At 45.0% G+C, this 21,233-nt stretch overlaps 1 protein-coding gene across 1 annotated transcript in view; it reads right to left on the minus strand.

The window, feature by feature from the left end:
• The window catches only part of plgrkt (plasminogen receptor, C-terminal lysine transmembrane protein), a 29,902-nt gene extending 10,028 nt beyond the window's left edge, over positions 1-19,874 (minus strand). The window contains exons 1-2 of the mRNA XM_055632385.1: positions 19,716-19,874; positions 5,736-5,833 (exon numbers count right to left, since the gene is read on the minus strand). Coding sequence (XP_055488360.1) covers positions 5,736-5,816 — 81 coding nt within the window. The 5' untranslated portion in view covers positions 5,817-5,833; positions 19,716-19,874. The remainder of the gene's footprint in view (positions 1-5,735; positions 5,834-19,715) is intronic.
• Between the last annotated feature and the right edge of the window lie 1,359 nt (positions 19,875-21,233).

Consider the following 21,233-nt stretch of genomic DNA (forward strand, 5'->3'; position numbering starts at 1 on the left):
ACCACTTGGGTAAGTTCAACCTGCTGTAGCTGAGTACCTGCTACAGCCACAGCTATGTTATAGCACATATAGTATATTCTTTTAATGTATGGCTATAATAAAGTTGGCATTTATAATAGTTGCGACAGGGTCACGTTTGTGACTATCATAGCTAATACATCCTATGAGCTGCAAACTCCACACAGATATATCTGTGGTCAGGAGCGAAGCCTGATCTGGTGCTGTAAGCCCAGGTCTCTGGCATCAGCTCTACCAGCTGCACCATTGTGCTGGTATCCTCTGATTTATAATATCAGTTCTGATTTTATTCTTGGCAATATCAAAAATATGTACAGGTGCACAACCTTTTATCCGAAGATCCAAATAACGAAAACCTCCGAATAGCGGACATTTTGTCCATATTTTTGACAATATGCCGCTGCCTGCCCACTGAGTTAAAAAGTTCCCATGGTAGACTCACGATACACAGTGTATCGCGAGTCTACCGTGGGAACTTTTTAACTCAGCGGGCAGGAAGCAGCAGATTGTCGCTCCCTTCAGTTTCACCCCACCTATACCCCTCTAATTCCCAGCCATGTGTGTGACCCCTTCCCTCCCCTCTCCAGCTCCCCGCCCATTGCACTGGCGCGGGGGCTTTGCACTGTCTTCAGGTTGGCGATGCCAGCATAAAGTGCCAGTCACCGGAGATGTCAGGACCAACGGGACACCGACCCCCAGGCCCACTGCAAGCACGGAGATCCCAGAGACCCACAGCCAGCAGCAGCCCAGCCCCGTTCCAACTCCAGAGGAAAACTGCAAACTGGCCGGAGCCATCAGGACCACCAGAAGCCGCTCCCCGATGGGCCGCTACGGCGACAAGTGGCAGTTCGCCCACAGCCCGAGCTGCGCCCCCTCATTGGGACACCGACCGCCAGGCCCACTGCAAGCACGGAGATCCCAGATCAGCAACTCCAGCCCAGCCCCGCTCCAACTCCAGAGGAACACGCTCCCCGTAGGGGCAGAAGCTGATGGTGTGCAAGGTACGTCTTGTTCTTGGGGTCGCGCAGCTCGGGCTGTGAGCGAACTGCCACTTGTCGCCGTAGCGGCCCATCGGGGAGCGGATTCCTCTGGAGTTGGAGGGGGAGGGGGGTATTGTGCTGTTTGATCGCCCCCTGCTATTCCAGGGACAGGGAGACAGGACGTTCACCGAGGGCGGCCCGCAGAGGTGACAGCGGATCCTCCGGTCGGTCCTGGAAGAAAGGGGAGCTAAATCCCCTTCATAAAAGAGAAGTGGAGGGTATATTGCCCGGGAGGGTATATCGCCTACCTGGAAGAAACCGGACATTTTTTCCAGGATGTCGTCTGCAAACCAAAGCTCACCAAAGCTCACGTTTGGCACCAAACGCACGTCGCCTCTGCTGCACACGGATATAAGAGTGTGAAAATGTCGCCTTAGGCCACCTAAGGGCATGTAGCCCCGCTAGGGTGACATGAGTGCGAGAGGGGATTCAATGCTGCGGTCACATTTACAAATTCAGGAATTCATTCAACACACTGCTTTTCATACAGACATTTATTCTGCAAGAAAAAACTACATTGAAGACTCAAACTCGTGACCGAGGAACTGCCGGGATCAAGGCGCAAACTCACGACCTTGCGGATATGAGCCGAGCACTCTACCACTGAGCCAGTCATTAAAATCTACGTAAAACAATTTCCATTCCGAAGGCCGACAAATTCCGAATTACGAAAAGTGTCTGGTCCCAAGGCTTTCGGATAAAAGGTTGTGCACCTGTATTATCATGCCAATTTAGTTTATGTTTTAAAAGAAAAAAATTAAAGGTGTAGTGGAATTGGAACTGCCATGGCAGTCCAGAGCCCCTGGCTTGGGAAGCCTTGTTGAGCTGTGCCTATCAGTCACCTGTGGGAGCTACACCTGGTGGCGTCACGGTAAGTTCCGTTCATTAGAGGGGACTGTGGAAGATTTCAACGAGAACCAATGAGAGAGCAGGCTATTCTAGACTGGGTATTGAGTAATGAGGAAGGGTTAGTTAGCAGTCCTGTTGTGCGTGGCCTCTTGGGCAAGAGTGACCATAATATGGTTGAGTTCTTCATTAGGATGGAGAGTGACATAGGTTCTGAACTTAAAGAAACAAGAGTTCTGAACTTAAAGAAAGGTAACTTTGAGGGTATCAGACATGAATTGGCCAAGATTGACTGGCAATTGATTCTTAATGGGTTGATGGTGAATATGCAATGGGATGCATTTAAAGGCTGCATGGATGAACTACAATAATTGTTCATCCCAGTTTGGCAAAAGAATAAATCAGGGAAGGTACTGCATCCGTGGACAACAAGGGAAATCAGGGATAGTATCAAAACAAAAGATGAAGGATACAAATTAGCCAGAAAAAGCAGCCTACCAGAGGACTGGGAGAAATTCAGAGTCCAGCAGAGGAGGACAAAGGGCTTAATTAGGAAAGGGTAAATAGATTATGAAAGAAAACTGGCAGGGAACATAAAAACTGACTGCAAAAGGTTTTATAGATATGTGAGGAGAAAAAGATTAGTTAAAACAAAAATAGGTCCCTTGCAGTCAGAAACAGGTGAATTGATCATGGGGAACAAGTACATGGCAGACCAATTGAATAATTACTTTGGTTCTGTCTTCACTAAGGAATACATAAATTATCTGCCGGAAATAGCGGGGGAAGGGGGTCAAATGAGATGGAGGAACTGAGTGAAATCCGGGTTAGCTGGGAAGTGACGTTGGGTAAATTGAATGGATTAAAGGCCGATAAATCCCCAGGGCCAGATAGGCTGCATCCCATAGTGCTTAAGGAAGTGGCCCCAGAAATAGTGGATGTATTAGTGATAATTTTTCAAAATTCTTTAGATTCTGGAGTAGTTCCTGAGGATTGGAGGGTAGCTAATTAAAAAGGGAGGGAGAGAGAAAACAGGTCTAACATCGGTAGTGGGGAAAATGCTAGAGTCAGTTATTAAAGATGGGATAGCAGCACATTTGGAAAGTGGTGAAATCATTGGACAAAGTCAGCATGGATTTATGAAGGGTAAATCATGTCTGACGAATCTTATAGAATTTTTCGAGGATGTAACTAGTAGAGTGGAAAAGGGAGAACCAGTGGATGTGTTATATCTGGACTTTCAGAAGGCTTCCGACAAGGTCCCACATAAGAGATTAGCATGCAAACTTAAAGCACACGGTATTGGGGGTTCAGTATTGATGTGGATAGAGAACTGGCTGGCAGACAGGAAGCAAAGAGTAGGAGTAAACGGGTCGTTTTCAGAATGGCAGGCAGTGACTAGTTGGGTACCGCAAGGTTCGGTGCTGGGACCCCAGCTGTTTACAATATATATTAATGGTTTGGACGAGGGAATTGAATGCAACATCTTCAAATTTTTTGGATGATACAAAGCTGGGGGGCAGTGTTAGCTGTGAGGAGGATGCTAGGAGGCTGCAACATGACTTGGATAGGTTGGGTGAGTGGGCAAATGCATGGCAGATGCAGTATAATGTGGATAAATGTGAGGTTATCCACTTTGGTGGCAAGAACAGGAAAGTAGACTATTATCTGAAAGGTGGCCGATTAGGAAAAGGGGAGATGCAACGAGACCTGGGTGTTATGGTGCACCAGTCATTGAAAGTAGGCATGCTGGTGCAGCAGGCAGTGAAGAAAGCAAATGGCATGTTAGCATCCATAGCAAAAGGATTTGAGTATAGGAGCAGGGAGGTTCTACTGCAGTTGTACAGGGTCTTGGTGAGACCACACCTGGAGTATTGCGTATAGTTTTGGTCTCCTAATCTGAGGAAAGACATTCTTGCCATAGAGGGAGTACAGAGAAGGTTCACCAGACCGATTCCTGGGATGGCAGGACTTTCATATGAAGAAAGACTGGATAGACTCGGCTTGTACTCGCTAGAATTTAGAAGATTGAGGGGGGATCTTATAGAAACTTACAAAATTCGTAAGGCTAGATGCAGGAAGATTGTTCCCGATGTTGGGGAAGTCCAGAACAAGGGGTCACAGTTTAAGGATAAGGGGGAAGTCTTTTAGGACTGAGATGAGAACATTTTTTTTCACATAAAAGAGTGGTGAATCTGGAATTCTCTGCCACAGAAAGTAGTTGAGGCCAGTTCATTGGCTATATTTAAGAGGGAGGTAGATGTGGCCCTTGTGGCTAAAGGGATCAGGGGGTATGGAGAGAAAGCAGGTACAGGATACCGAGTTGGATGATCAGCAATGATCATATTGAATGGTGGTGTAGGCTCGAAGGGCCGAATGGCCTACTCCTGCACCTATTTTCTATGTTTCTATGATTCTATTTCAAGAGGACTAGAATATAAAAAACAGGGATGTAATCCTAAGGCTTTATAAGGCACTGGTCAGTCCACATTTTGGGTATTGTGAGCAGTTTTGGGCCCAATATCTGAGGAGGGATGTGCTGGCTTTGAAGAAAGTTCAGCGGAGGTTTACATGAATGATCCCAGGGACAATGTGGTTAACGTGTGATGTGTGTTGATTGTACTGAGCCTGTACTCACTGGAATTTATACAGATTATACATTGAAAAGCAGAGGTCCCTTTTAAATCTCTCACTTCTCACCAATTGCGGATGCCCACTAGTTTTATAATCCTCTACCCTGGGAAAACGATTGTGACTGCTCACAGTATTTATGCCCCTCATGATCTTGTCACTCCACCACCTTCTATGCTCGGAAGCAAAAAAGTCAGAGTCTATCCAACCTCTCCTTATCTCAAGCACACGTCAAGGTAACATCCTGGCAAATCTTTTCTGCACCCTATGCAGCTTACAGCTGGGCCACCACAACTGCATGCAGTATTCCAAGCATGGCCTCACCAATATCTTGTACAGCTGCATCTTGATGTATTAATTTCTGTACTCAAATCGCCTTTCCCAATGAAGGCAAGCATACCAATGCCTCTCCCAACACTTTCCACAGCCATATATGCAGCAGCAGTGAAAAATGATCTGGAGGAATGTCAATTATCAGAGAGGTCTACTTTGATCCAGTATGTTGATGAGCTTTTGGTAGACTGTGTGACAGGTCCTGATTGTAAAGAAGACTCAATGCTGCAACATTTGGCAAGAAAAGGGCATAAAGTATCCCTGGGAAAATTACAGTTCTGCCAGCCTAGAGTACAGTATCTGGGATTCCAGCTGCAGGAAGGCAGAAGTAGATTTGGAAGAGACAGAGTAAAAGCAATAGAGAACGTCCAGGTCCTGAAGTCAAAGGAGGACATACTCTCCTTCTCAAGGGCCTGTCCCACTTTCAAAACCTAATTCACGACCTCTGCCGAGTTTGCCCTTGACTCCTACTCGCAGCATGGTCATCACGAGGTCGTAGGAGGTCGTAGGTAGGTCGTAGGATGTTATGATGCTAGTCGTAGATACTCGTGGCATCAAGTAGGTCAGGGCATTTTTCTAGCATGATGAAAAATGTCCACGAGGAAAAAAGGTTGTGAATTAGGTCGTGAAAGTGGGACAGGCCATTTAGGCATGGTGGCTTACTGCAGACAGTAAAAGCCACTTTTAATAGTGATAGGTCATGCAGTCTTGTTGTAATGCAATACAATGTTAGACCTCAGAGGAGGTGAATACGGAATTCACCAAGGCTTTCCATTAAGTTTATGTGATCAATTTCCAAGCATTCATTGAGTTATATTTCAGGAAATGTATATTTACTGCCCATAGCTAATAATTTGAATGTTGTACCTGGAGAGCGCTGTTTGCTGCCATGAACTCTTGTTGTTTCTTTAGGCTTTCATCCATACTTTTAGACATAAAAAAGCCCATCCTGGACCTATAAAAAACTGAAAAGAAACAAAAATTTACAACTTAAATGACATGCATACATTTGTTCATTGAGATTAGTATACAAACTTAAAGCACACGGCATTGGGTGTTCAGTATTGATGTGGATAGAGAACTGGCTGGCAAACAGGAAGCAAAGAGTAGGAGTAAACAGGTCCTTTTCACAATGGCAGGCAGTGACTAGTGGGGTACCACAAGGCTCAGTGCTGGGACCCCAGCTATTTACAATATATATTAATGATCTGGATGAGGGAATTGAAGGCAATATCTCCAAGTTTGCGGATTACACTAAGCTGGGGGGCAGTGTTAGCTGTGAGGAGGATGCTAGGAGACTGCAAGGTGACTTGGATAGGCTGGGTGAAAGGGCAAATGTTTGGCAGATGCAGTATAATGTGGATAAATGTGAGGTTATCCATTTTGGTGGCAAAAACAGAAAAGCAGACTATTATCTAAATGGTGGCCGACTAGGAAAAGGGGAGATGCAGCGAGACCTGGGTGTCATGGTACACCAGTCATTGAAAGTAAGCATGCAGGTGCAGCAGGCAGTGAAGAAAGCGAATGGTATGTTAGCTTTCATAGCAAAAGGATTTGAGTATAGGAGCAGGGAGGTTCTACTGCAGTTGTACAGGGTCTTGGTGAGACCACACCTGAAGTATTGCGTACAGTTTTGGTCTCCAAATCTGAGGAAGGACATTACTGCCATAGAGGGAGTACAGAGAAGGTTCACCAGACTGATTCCTGGGATGTCAGGACTGTCTTATGAAGAAAGACTGGATAGACTTGGTTTATACTCTCTAGAATTTAGGAGATTGAGAGGGGATCTTATAGAAACTTACATAATTCTTAAGGGGTTGGACAGGCTAGATGCAGGAAGATTGTTCCCGATGTTAGGGAAGTCCAGGACAAGGGGTCACAGCTTAAGGATAAAGGGGAAATCCTTTAAAACCGAGATGAGAAGAACTTTTTTCACACAGAGAGTGGTGAATCTCTGGAACTCTCTGCCACAGAGGGTAGTCGAGGCCAGTTCATTGGCTATATTTAAGAGGGAGTTAGATGTGGCCCTTGTGGCTAAGGGGGATCAGAGGGTATGGATAGAAGGCAGGTACGGGATACTGAGTTGGATGATCAGCCATGATCATATTGAATGGCGGTGCAGGCTCGAAGGGCCGAATGGCATACTCCTGCACCTAATTTCTATGTTTCATTCCAAAAGAGTTCAATCGTCATTCTTAGTCAAAATGTTTGATGCCTTGTGTTCAAAACCAACTCTCCCAAGATATACACAAAATGCTGGAGTAACTCAGAGGGACCGGCAGAATCACTGGATAGAAGGAATGGATGACGTTTTGGGTTGAGAAGGGTCTCAACCCGAAACGTCACCTATTCCTTCTATCCAGGGATGCTGCCTGTCCCGCTGCGTTATTCCAGCAGTTTATGTCTATCCAGTGTAAACCAGCATCTACAGTTCCTTCCTACCCATTCCGTCTGCTCTCTTTCCCACCTGTATTTGTATATTTAATGAGCACATGTTCATACGCTTATATTTTTTAAAAACTATTTAAGTGCTCCTCCAAAACGAGTCAAATTTAAATTGCTGCTCTGTGTTAAAATGGATTTTCCATTTCTTAAGGTAAAATCTGAAATTATAGAATTGAACAAATTATGAGGCAATACAACAAACATATGTTTATATCAAACAAAGTCTGTTATCATCTTTCAAAATTATACTTTAAGCATCAATGAGTGTTCCTGTAAAGATGATCTTTGCAACCTGCTATATAACAATGTGGCAACTCATTAAATATTCTCAGCTTTACAGGAATATTCCACAGACTATATGTGATTCTACTGCCTTTAGCAGGTTAATATGGTGTCTATTCTTCCTAATTGTGAATGCATCATTAGTTTAACACAAGGCAAGTTTAGTTTAGACATACAACATGAAAACAGGCTCTTCGGCCCAGCAAGTCCATGCTGGCAATCTCATCCACTCCTTGCACATTAGGGACTTTTATTTTACAGAGGCCAATTAAATTACAAATCCACACATCCTTCGGTTGTGGGGGAAAATTGGAACATCTGGAGGTAACCCACAAATTCACATGGAGAACCTGCAAACTCTACACAGACAGCACCAGCAGTCAGAATCGAACATGGGTTTCTGGCACTGTGACAGCCCTGAGGATTTTTCCGATCTATGAAAAATATCGAAGTTATGAATGTTTAAAAAATCTTGAGATCAGCTGATTGGTCCTCTCGCCTGTCAAGCATCATGATAAAGGTAAAGGGGGGGGGGGGGGGGGGGGGAGTATAAAGCCCAAATGGTAGTATAAAGGTGGCCCAAATGGTTGAAATGATGAAATTGCATTTGAATTTGGTGGCCTGCACTCTGCTTGAAATGGTATGAAATTGTATTTGAATTTGGTTGCCTGCACTCTGCTTGAAATGGTATGAAATGAATTTGGTTGCCTGCACTCTGCTTGAAATGTAATTTCAAGGAATATCCGTGAGTGAACTGCCAGCCCACCAGCCGTGAGTCAATCAACTGCCAGCTCACCATCCATGAGTCAATCAACCGCCCGTGAGTCAATCAACTGCCAGCTCACCATCCATGAGTCAATCAACCGCCAGCCCACCAGCCATGAAGGAGTGAGTGAACTGCCAGCCCACCAGCCGTGTGAGAGAACTGCCAGCCCACCTTTGGCTTATCTGAAACCACTCATTTCAGACCACAAGGCCCCTATTAGCCCAGAAACCAGTCCCTTTTGCCCAAAATGCCCGGATTAGCCCAGAAGGCGCATTTTGGCCCAAAAGGCCCGTGCCAGGCAAGGAAAAGTCCACAAAAAGTGCCTTTCACTGAGATTTCACACTGATTTTTTTAGGTCCCTTCGGCCCATCTGGCATGTACTAGCCCAGGATTCCCTTCAGCCCATCAGTCATTATTCCCCCTGTAAGCATTAAACCTCACCCCAGTATTTTCCTCCCTCCCTTCATGGGCTTCCTGTGAAATCCAGGCCAGGATAAACTTTCCTCCTTCATTGCAGTGATCTGTAGAAAAATGTCTAAAATTGATTCTCCACCCTCTCCCCCTTCTCTCTCACAGTCTTGTGCCTGTTTTGGGCAGAATTTCTGACTGTTTCTGAGCTACCAGCCCTGAGTAACTGATCTGCCATCCCACCAGCCCTGAGCTGCCAGCCCACCAGCCCTGAGTGACTGAGCTGCCAACCCACCAGCCCTGAGTGACTGAGCTGCCAGCCCACCAGCCCTGAGTGATTGAGCTGCCAGCCCATCAGCCCTGAGTGACTGAGCTGCCAGCCCACCCGGCCTGAATGACTGAGCTGCCAGCCTACCAGGCCTGAGTGACTGAGCTGCCAGCACACCAGGCCTGAGTGACTGAGCTGCCCAGCCCAAGAATCCATTTGGCCCACAATGTCCATACTAGCCCAATGGAAAATCACAAACAATATTGGAATTGGTGGAACACAATATCAATCCATACAAACCAAAAAAAATGAGAAAAACGAGAATCACAGAAACAGTACACTATAGAAACTCATGAAACGTCCCCCCACAGCAGAATTCACTGTGAGGGAAGGCACCAAAAATAATAAAACAGTTTCTCCCAACTCAGGCCCCCCTGCCGCGAAGCTGGACCATCGGACTCCATCAGCGGCCTGGACTGAAGCGGCCGCTTCCCCCCGAAGACTGCAACGACCAAAGTTCACAGGCCGCGCCGGCCGAACCTCCGACTCTGGCGATCTCGGATCCCAGGCTCTGCGGTGCTGTCGGCGGTAACAGTGCCCCGGAGCTTACCCAAGGCACAACACCCAGCATCCATACTAGAAAGGCCGCACAGCCCCCCATCTCCCAGGTCCCCCCCTCCCCCACCCCACTGGCCACCAATATTGGAATTGGTGGAGAGGTGGAATATTGCGTTGGGGGACCAGCCCTCCTGTGTGCACATGGGACCCAATGGGTCCCACTTAGTCCAGTAGGTATTATCTGTGAAGAAATCTCAAACTCAGCAGTGTTTAAGAAGGAACTGCAGATGCTGGAAAATCGAAGGTACACAAAAATGCTGGAGAAACTCAGCGGGTGCAGCAGCATCCATGGAGCAAAGGAAATCGGCAACGTTTCGGGCCGAACCCCTTCTTCAGACTTCAGCAGCACTTGAATGAAATTGTTCTCCATATGGAACTATTTTGAGAAAACAATATCTCATTATGGTGAAATGAGTTTGTAAAAATACTTTAAAAAAAAGGCCATCTCCAAAAGCAGACACATTGAAAGTTTTAGCTACCTTACATAGTCAAGAGCCACTCCCGAATATTGGGCATTAACAAACCAGACTTAAAATCCTTTCCAGTAGCAATTTGATTTGTTCTCAAGATACCAGCAGTTGCAGTCGCTTGTGTTTTCTGTGCAACATGGTCTTTCACAAATTTGCATTAAGGCATCACTGTAGTTAGAATCTTCGCTGAGATCAGAAGCCTTAACTCCAACAGATGCTGCCAGGTATGTTAGGCATTTCCTTCGTAGTGTGGTTCATTTACAACCACTGCTGATGAATCTTGTCCCTCCCCCATGGGACAAGATGCTTTAACAAAGACCTTCTGGCTTGACCCAGCAGTGGGTGGGCCGATTGCAGCCCTCAGTTGCAGCTCATTTGTCGAACACTGAACACAATCGCCAAGCCAGCCTAGTTCAAAATTGCCCTCATGACCCCATCTCTTCCAGTAGTGTATTCATGGTGTGGGCATTTTTGGTCATTTCGGACCCACTGTCGGGCAGCCTAGCAGAGTCACAGAGGTGGGAACACTTCCAACACCACTCCAGCCATCACTGCCAAAGGCTATGGAGCCCACTCTTGAATGCAGTCCGACCCCAGCCCAATGAAACATCCAACTCCTGCATACCCAACCACCACAAAACCCTGACTCCAAAGCATATATGGATAATCACATATCTAACATCCCAGGTCCACCAAAAGTCTGAACCGAATGTACATGAGAATGTCTAGCCCGCAGTATTAGATCTGGATCTGGATCAACCACTTCTCATTTGGCTAAAAGGTCAATGGGTTATCTTTTTAACTCAAGGTTAATCCTTTGCTGCTTAACTCTTCCTCGTCTACTAAGATGATATATTGTTGAACAAACTGTAAGAGACATAATTGCATCAAATACAATGTTTTTGTGCCAGAAACCCATGTTCGATTCTGACTATGAATCAGTCACCAGCACAGTCACTTCAAAAGCAGTGAAACATCTGTTAAAGACAGTGACCACCAGTGTTGGGTGGAAAGTGAAATATTTTTACTTTATAGACCCGCATGACTCTGAGAACATGCTAGTGTCGCACAGTGATGCAGCAGTAGTGCAGATTCCTCACGGCTCCAGAGACCCAGGTTCGATCCTGACTACAGGTGATGTCTATGTGGAGTTTGTACATTCTCCCTGTGACCTCATGGGTTTTCTCAGGGTTCTCCAGAAGGCCAGAAGGCCAGAAGGTCGTTGCTTCTGTAAATTGTCCCGAGTGGGATAACATAGAAGAAGTGTATGGGTGATCGATATTCACCGTTGTCTCAGTGGGCCGAAGGGCCCGTTTGCATGTTGTATCTCTGAACTGAAGTAAACTCAACCCGACTGGCAGCTTGGCATTCCCTGCATTTCCCCAACGAGTGCTGTCAATTCTAACTATCTGGCAAAGAGCAGACTCTGATACCGCTGGCTTTCTGCCAACAATGTAGATGAATTTCAACTAATTTCTGCATTCACTCTATTGCTAAGACTTCTCACTCTAGCCTACAAACATTCAATAATGGTCTCTGCAGCTTCACCACCTGAGGCAGCAGGCATTCAAATGAGGGCTTGGTTTGATTTCCATTATTAGGTAAAGGAAAATGATTAAAGGATTAAATATTAGCACCCCACACCTCCCATCTCTTCTGCACCACAACTCTCCAGGTAATGATTAATTTAGTTTCAGAACCATAGTAAGGATGTGCATCAGAAATATATATTTTAAGCTAAGAACTTCAGTGCACAATAAAGACTTTGACAAAAATATGTCCACTCTCTCTGTGCATCTACTGAAGCAAAAGGATGCACAGCCGGTACATAAATACCTCCAAGGACTTGGTTCATTTCAGCTTTGAAATCTTCTCCTGCCCAGGCCCAACTGATCTACTGTAACATCACCCAATCACCTCTGTCCAATAAGTCCCTAAAAGCACACCAAATGCATGATCACAAATTTGACGACTTGACATTCAGATTTGGGGGGGGGGGGGGGGGGGGTTTCCCCCTATTTAACCCAATGTGCTCTTAAGATTTTAATAATTTACTGGAGACCACATAATCCAGAGATTTCCAAGCATAGTGGATAGTGGATATATTAGAATGCACGAACTGTGAGAGGAATTACTCTGTTTTAACACCAGTTACAATCTGGTGCATTTAACACCATTTGCAATCTGGTACATTTACATGATAAAGATGGTGCATTTTACAAAAATAAATTGTAGCCGTCTTAATCCAGTTTATATCAATGGGACAATGGTGGAGAGAGTCAAAACTTCAAATTCCTGGGCGTGCATATTTCCGACGATCATTCCTGGACCCAGCACACTGATGCAATTATAAAGAAAGCATATCAGCGCCTCTACTTCCTGAGGAGGTTACGGAGATTCGGTCTCTCAAAGAGGATTCTCTTGAACTTCTACGGCTGCACAGTAGAGAGCATACTGACTAGTTGCATCGTGGCCTGGTTTGCATCTTGAACGTCCAGGAGCGGAAAAGACTGCAAAAAGTTGTGACCACTGCCCAGTCCATCACCGGCTCTGACCTCCCCACCATTGAAGGGATTTATCGGAGTCACTGCCTCATAAAGGCAGCCAACATTATCAGAGACCCACACCCCCACACACACTCATCTCACCACTGCCATTGGGAAGAAGGTACAGGAGCCTGAAAACGGTATCATCCATGTTCAGGAACCGCTTCTTCCCTGCAACCATCAGGCTATTAAACACTAAAACCTCATAAGCTATGAACTACAATAGACCATTATTATTATTATTGCACTGTTATTGTTTGTTTTATTGAGTTTTGTCATATTATTTATTATGATTACATATTCTGCTGTGCTAGAATATATCAAGTAAGAATTTCATTGCTCTATCTGGGATATATGACAATAAAACACTCTTGACTTGATTTCTTCTAAATGTGTTTAGCAGTCCCTCTGTATTGGGATGACTTTTATATATTATTTTAGAAATACGGAAGTATAAAGTGAAAAAATACAGTGGGCATGAATGATTGCAGACTTCAATTAATTTTGCTAATAACTGATACACACCACCAGACCCAAAATTCTCTTTCTGAGGAAATGTCTGCCTTTCTTTCTAAACTCCTTCTTGTGGCATAACTTGGAATGTTACAAGGCGAACAGCAGAGATGTTCACAATCTAGTTTACAAATCAAGTACACAATTGTTGTTAGAAGATGAGGACAACCAAGGGAGATCAGAGCTGTTGAAGATTATTGTAATGAAATGTTTGATTAAAGCAATAAATCCTAACAGGATTTGTACACCCTCGTTATTTGTTAAATGTAGAAAATTGATCAATTAAGAATATAGTGCATTACTACAGTTTAAGAAAATGAGAACAATTTACGTGCAATCATAACATGAATTTAAACAGGCAAGGGATTTTTACAACACTAAAAATAAAGCTTCAGATTAACTGTTGCTTTGAAGTACCCTGCATGTGATCCATGTATACAAATTACAGGTGGCCTGCAGGAAGAAACTATAATCTACTTGCCAGGAGTTCTAGGGAGAAGGCAGGAGAATGGAGTTATGAGGGTAAGATCAGCCTCATTCAATCAGCCACGATTGAATGACGACGTAGACGATGGGCCAAATGGCCTAATTCTGATCCTATCACTTATGAATTTATGAAATTATGGAATGGGTTTAAATAAATCTTTAATAATCAAACATATGCATGTAAGCATGTAATTGTGTGTTTCTTCAAACTGTAAATTTACCTGGACCATAGGTTGGATATTTCAGTTATTGAGGAAGTGTATAGATTTTAAGGATGAAAATGCTTCAGGAGATCTCCAGAATATTTGGAGGGGAAAAAAATAACCCAGAGCCACCAAGTGGTCACATTGCTCAGTTACAGAAGACGATTATCCTGAAAATCAGAATTTTATATACTTCTATCAGGTCTCCCCTCAAACTCTGGCATGCAGGAAAAACAATCCAGGTCTGCCCAACATCTCCTTGGAACTAATACACCTCAATCACGACATCATTCTGATAAACCTCCTTTGCACCTTTTCCAAACCCTCCACACCCTTCCTGTAATGTGGCAACCAAAAGTGCATACAATACTCCAAATGCGGCTGAACCAAAATCCAATAAAGCTGCACCACGACTTCCTGACATACACTCAATGCCCCGACCAAGGAAGGCAAGCATACCTTACACCACCTTTACCACTCTGTTTACTTGTGTTGCTATCTTCAGGGAGTTATGGCTTTGAACTCCAAGATCCCTCTGTTCATTAATGCCGCTTGGGGTCTTGTCATTAATTGTATATTTTTCTCCTTACATTTGACCTCCCGAAGTGAAACACTTCACACTTCACACTCCATCTTCCATTTCTCCACCCAATTCCCTGCAGTGTGCAGCCCCAGCAATTTTAGTATAATCTACAAATTTACTAACCAACCGATCTATGTTTGTTTGTATGTACGTATATATGTATGTATATCAGAGGCTCCCCAGCACCGATCACTGCAGAACTCCATTAGACACAAACTTATGGCCTAGATATTGTCCTTCCACCACAAGTAGTCTCTATCAGTAAACAAGTTCTAAATCCATGCAACCAATTCACTGTTAATCTCGTGCATCTTAATCCTCGGGATCAACCTACTATGGGGAACTTGTTCAAACACCTTACTAAAATACGTAGACGACATCCATTGCCCTACCCTCATCCATCACCTCAGCAAAAAACCATCGTTAGTAAAACATGACCCGCCATGTACAAAACCATGCTGACTGTCCCTAATTAATCCATTTCTTCCAAATGGAAGTAAGTCTTAACCCAAAGAAACCTCTCCAACAACTTCCTCTACCGCTGGCCTGCCTACAGCCTATAACATCGGGCCATCCATAGCGGCTACTGCGGAGGGTCAAGGCCCCAAACACGAGAGGATGACTGACTGAACTTTTATTGTCTTCCATTACAGTGACCAATGTGGTGGATGTTTATGTTAAGTTCAATCATTCCTTTTAATTGTGTGGTGTTCTTTTTAATCGTATGGCTGCATGGTAACTCAAATATCACTGTACCCTTAATTGGTGCATGTGACAATAAATGGGAATGGGAAAGTGAATCTGACATCAATGGACATTGAACTTTCTAATTTCAAGTCATCCACACCTCCTGTGATCCTTTCCCTTTCCTACTGATCCACCCAGGCACTTCCAACCTTTCATCACGTACGCTCCACAACCCCCACCGCACCACCCCCACCGCACCTAGTTTCTTTCCCCATCAGCCCTCCACTATCTGATTCCACAAATCTCCTCATTTACTTATCAGATGACAGCATTTGCAATCTCTGTCACTTTTCAACCTCTGTCTCTGCCCCCACCCTAACACTTCCCATCTGCTCTTTGTCCTCTCTCCTAACCCGTCACCTACCAGCCCCTGTTTCCCACCCTCCTGCCCATCATCCCCCTCCTCACCTGGTTCCTCTGCCTCACTCCTCCCCTCCCCTCTCTCATTCCTGGTGCAGGGTCGCACCCTGAAACGTCTACCCCCGCCCTGCCTACACAGATGCTGCCTGATCCTCTCAGTTCCTCCAGCAATTTGCTCGATGTATTATTTTGCTGCGAACTAACGGCGAGCTGCATTAGTTGGCCACCTGTGTTAGCAGCAGCTTTCTGCGCCGGGATCGGGAGGCTGCAGGCTGGGTCGCGATCGGATGCCGCCACAAACCTCCCTGCAGTTCTGACAAACCCCAATGTGTTCAGCAAAGTGTGCCCGGGAGAGAGTAGCGGGGTCGTTTTCCCACAACGGAGTAACTACGAAATGCTGGGGGTAACTCAACGGGTCAGGCAGCATATCTGGGGAAGATGCACAAGCGACCATTCGGGTCGGGACCCTTCGTCAGACCGATTGTAAAGTGAGGGGAGGGAGAAAGTTGCAGGAAAGGTGGGAGGCTCGACAAAGATTGGCAAATGATGGGTGAAGATAAGACACAAAAAACTGGTAACTCAGTGGGTCAGGCAGCATCCCTGGAGAAAAGGAATAGGTGGCGTTCCGGGACAAGACCTTCTTTAGACTGAGAGTCATGGGGAAGGGTAACGAGAGATATCCAGTGCCCTCCATAATGTTTGGGACAAAGACCCATCATTTATTTATTTGCCTCTGTACTCCACAATTTGAGATTTGTAATAGAAAACAATCACATGTGGTTAAAGTGCACATTGTCAGATTTGATTAAAGGCAATTTTTATACATTTTGGTTTCACCATTTAGAAATTACAGCTGTGTTTATACATATCCCCCCCCCATATAAGAGACCCCTCAACACTTAAGTCTTTCCTCCAGTCTTTCCATCACCTTTGGAAACTTTTATTTCTGTTTATCAACATGGGGACCAAAGTTGTGCCAATGAAAGTCAAAGAAGCGATTATAAGACTGAGAAACAAGAATAAAACTTTTAAGGGCCTGTCCCACTTAGGCAATTATTTTAGGCGACTACAGGCGACTAGGCTGTCGCCACATGGTCGCCGGGGTGTCGCCTGTATGGCCGTGAGTCGTCTCCTCAGTCGCCCAAAGAATCGTGGCATTTTTCTGGTCGCCGCTGGATTTTGAAATGTTCAAAGCTTTTCGGCGACAGTTGCCTTGACACCAATGAACGTAGCTTGACTTCTCCTGATATAGGTGCTGTCGTAGGTTTTCGCCAGGATGACGTAGGTTGTCGCTGGTGTTGACTTTGGTGAATTCCATTGGCGACTACCTACATCAACCGGCAACAGGTACCGACAACCGAATTGTCTTAAGTTGTCGCCGACAGGGTCGTAGCATGTCGCGGGTGGACGTAGGTTATTGTAGCTGTGGTCGTAGGTGGATGTCCTGATGGATTGCTGTTTGTCAGGACCTTGCCCTAGCTTGACGTCAACTTGGTGGTAGGTTGTTGTCGACATTGTCGTGGGGGGGGCCCTGTCGCCGTTTTTTCGGCGACTTGCTACAACTACGGCAGTGCCGGCAATCACCGAAAAAAAATCACCTAAATGGGACAGGCCCATTAGAGACATTAACCAAACACGCTTACCAAAATCAACTGTTTGGAACATCATTAAGAAGAAAGAGAGCACTTGTGAGCTTAATAATCGCAAAGGGACTGGCAGGTCAAGGAAGACCTCCACAGCTGATGACAGAAGATTTCTCTCTATAATAAAGAAAAAACCCCAAACACTCTTCAGGAGTCAGGTGTGGATTTGTCAATGACCACTATAGGCAGAAAACATCATGAACAGAAATACAGAGGCTACACTACAAGATGCAAACCACTGGGAAGCCGCTAAAATAGGATGGCCAAGTTACAGTTTGTGAAGAAATACTTAAAAGAGAAACCACAGTTTTGTTAAAAGGTCTTGTGGACAAATGAGACGAAGATTAATTTATATCAGAGTGATGGCAAAAACAAAGTATGGAGGAGAAAGGAACTGCCCAAAATCCAAAATACCACTTCATCTGTGAAACACGGTGGTGGGGGTGTCATGGCCTGGGCATGTATGGGTGCTGAAGGTACTGGCTCACTTATTTTCATTGATGATACAACTGCTGATGGTAGTAGCAAATTGAATTGTGAAGTGTACAGACACATCCTATGTGCTCCATTTCAAACAAATGCCTCAAAACTAATTGGCCGTCCAGCAAGACAATGATCCCAAACATACTGCTAAAGCAACAAAGGAGTTTTTCAAAGCTAAAAAATGGCAAATTCTTGAGTAACCAAGTCAACCACCTGATCTGAACCCATTTGAGCATGCCTTTTACATGCTGAAGAGAAAACTGAAGGTGACTAGCCCCCAAAACAAGCATAAGTTAAAGATGGTTGCTATACAGACCTGGCAGAGCATCACCAGAGAAGACACCCAGCAACTGGTGATGTCCATGAATCGCAGACTTCAAGCAGTCATTGCATGCAAAGGATATGCAACAAAAATACTAAACATGACTACTTTCATTTACATGACATGGCTGAGTCCCAAACATTATGGTGCCCTGGAATGTGGAACTATGTATAAACACTGCTGTAATTTCTACATGGTGAAACTGAAATGTATAAAAATGGCCTTTATTAAAATCTGACAGTGTGCACTTTAACCACAAGTGATTTTTTTCTATTACAAATCTCAAATTGTGGAGTACAGAAGCAAATAAATAAATGATGGGTATTTGTCCCAAACATTATGGAGGGCACTGTAGATGGTGATGTAGAGAGATATAGAACGGCGCAAGAGGATGTGGCAGAACTCTCATCGGAGAGAGTAGGAAAACTTCTTCAGTCCCCTTGAATACCAAAGTACCCCACATACCTTGAGGAGAATTTGCAGTGGAGCAGACAAAATGTGTAGGAAGGAACTGCAAATGCTGGTTTAAACTGAATGCAGGTGAGAGGGGTTTTGAATGACAGATGGTTGGACAAAGGAGTAACAAGAGTTGTATATGGAGAATGGTGCATTCAGCACCAGGGCCGTGCAGGGGCAGTGTCAGAGTCATACAGCGTAGAAACAGATAATTCAGCACGGATCATCCATGCCGACCAAGATGCACCATCTAAGCTCGTCACGTTTGCCCATGTTTCCCCCATATCCCTCTTAACCTCACCTATCCACGTGCATGTCCAAGTGTCTTTTAAATGCTGGTAGGGTACCTGCTACAACCACTTGTACCCATGTTACAAAAACCCATCAGGTCACGGAGAATGTACAAACTCCATAAAGACAGTAGCACCCTGGCACTGTTAGGCAGCACCCTACTGCTGCACCACTGTGCTGCCCTGTGTCATTGATATAGATGGCAAACACCAATGTGCCCAGTACCAATCCTTGATGTAAACCTGTGTTCACATGTCTCCAGTATGAAAAACAACACACCACCACCACCCTCTGCTTCCTACATCGTGTCAATCAAACATACTAGAGGAGCGCTCCTCTAGTATCTTTGGTGCCAATTCTGTATCCAGTTTGCTTGTTCTCCCTGGTTCCCACGGGATCTAAACTTCCAGAGTAACCAATCACGCAGGACCTGGTGAAAGGCCTTGCTGAGGTGCGTTTCGACTATGTCTTTTGTGCTGCACTTGTTAACCTGTGGGGTGTCACACGGGGCTGTGTGTGGACAGTGTCACACGGGGCTGTGTGTAGGGGATGTCACACGGGGCTGTGTGTGGACAGTGTCACACGGGGCTGTGTGTAGGACAGTGTCACACGGGGCTGTGTGTGGACAGTGTCACACGGGGCTGTGTGTAGGGGATGTTACACGGGGGCTGTGTGTAGGGGATGTTACACGGGGCTGTGTGTGGACAGTGTTACACGGGGCTGTGTGTGGACAGTGTTACACGGGGCTGTGTGTAGGGGGTGTCACACGGGGCTGTGTGTGGACAGTGTCACACGGGGCTGTGCTGTGTGTGGACAGTGTCACACGGGGCTGTACTGGTAGAAGGTCACATTACGCCTCGTTCATCTGCTGCTTTGAACACGCTGCCCTTGCCGACTGTCCTGTGCGGGGGTGTCTGCACCCAGCAGGTTCCGCTCAGTTCTGCCGCAACAACCTACCGTGGCCGCGCTGCCCACCGACTCCCCCGTGTCTCGCTGCCTGGTTGCCGGCGCTGCGCAGGGTCCCGGCCGCCGCTCCTCCGACTCTCCACACAGGCTGGGCACGAACAGTGTGGGTACAATACCAGGCCGAAGACGCATATGCTTGAGTGAGCCGACCAACACTGTCCCAGAGTTGCAGCAGCTGCTGCTCTTAGACAACCTGTGAAATTTATTAAACCGGCCCATTAAAAAAAATCAATTTTCTTCAATCCGAAATGACATGTTTATTTATTTTTTGTTATTCAAGAATATATCCCGATAGCACGTCAGGTTTGTCAGACATTCTCATCTTTCACACATACAATTTAGCAATAGGGCACTCGACCTATTGCAATTTCTGCCTAATCTAAAATTTAAAAAAAAAATGCTGGTCAGACCACATCTGGGGGAAGAGAAATTGAGTTACCGTAATTAAAAAAAGCTCTGAGCTACGATATGATCAAGCAAAACCAGGTTGACCATGGGGATAAGATAATAAGTTTATTGGATCAGAGAGTGGATGGGAGTAGTTAAGAGTCCAAGAACATAGACAAAATGGGAGTTGCAAAATGTGAAGAAGGAGAACATGTCACAGTGATCTCACCAATGCCATGTGTACAAATAGCATAAGCATAACTTTATATTCAATTTCCCAAACAATAAACAATAACATTATCTTAGCTTTCCTAATTTCTACATCTGCATTTTAGCCCTTAGTAATCATCCATTATTACACGTAGATCCCTCTGCATCTCAGAGTTCTGCAATGCCTCACAGTTCCGTTTATTTCCCATGCCAAAAAGGACAGATCTGTATATCTGTCTAAATATCTAATTATTGAAATTGTCCCCACCCCCTTTAGCAGCTTGCTGTATATGTCCATTATGCTCTCTAAAAAACTTGTCCCTCACCTTAAAATGATGCCATCTAGTTTTAAATTCCTCTACCTTGAGAAAAAGGCTATGACTATTCATCTTACCTACAGTGACTTGCAAAAGTATTCATACCCCTTGAACTTTTCCACATTTTGTCACGTTACAACCACAACCACAAACGTAAATGTATTTTATTGGGATTTTATGTGATAGACCAACACAAAGTGGTGCATAATTGTGGTGGAAGGAACATGATACATGGTTTTCAATTTTTTTTACAAATAAAAAACTGAAAAGTGTGGCGTGCAAAAGTATTCAGCCCCCTTTACTCTGATACCCCTAAATAAAATCCAGTGCAACCAATTGCCTTCAGAAGTCACCTAATTAGTAAATAGTGTCCACTTGTGTGTAATCTAATCTCAGTATAAATACAGCTGTTCTGTGAAGGCCTCAGAGGTTTGTTAGAGAACATTAGTGAACAAACAGCATCATGAAGCCCATGGAACACACCAGACAGGTCAGGGATAAAGTTGTGGAGAAGTTTAAAGCAGGGTTAGGTTATAAAAAAATATCCCAAGCTTTGAACATCTCACGGAACACTATTCAATCCATCATCCGAAAA

The sequence above is a fragment of the Leucoraja erinacea genome, chromosome 3 (genome assembly GCF_028641065.1).
Source record: "Leucoraja erinacea ecotype New England chromosome 3, Leri_hhj_1, whole genome shotgun sequence".
In the NCBI taxonomy this organism is placed as follows: Eukaryota; Metazoa; Chordata; class Chondrichthyes; order Rajiformes; family Rajidae; genus Leucoraja; species Leucoraja erinaceus.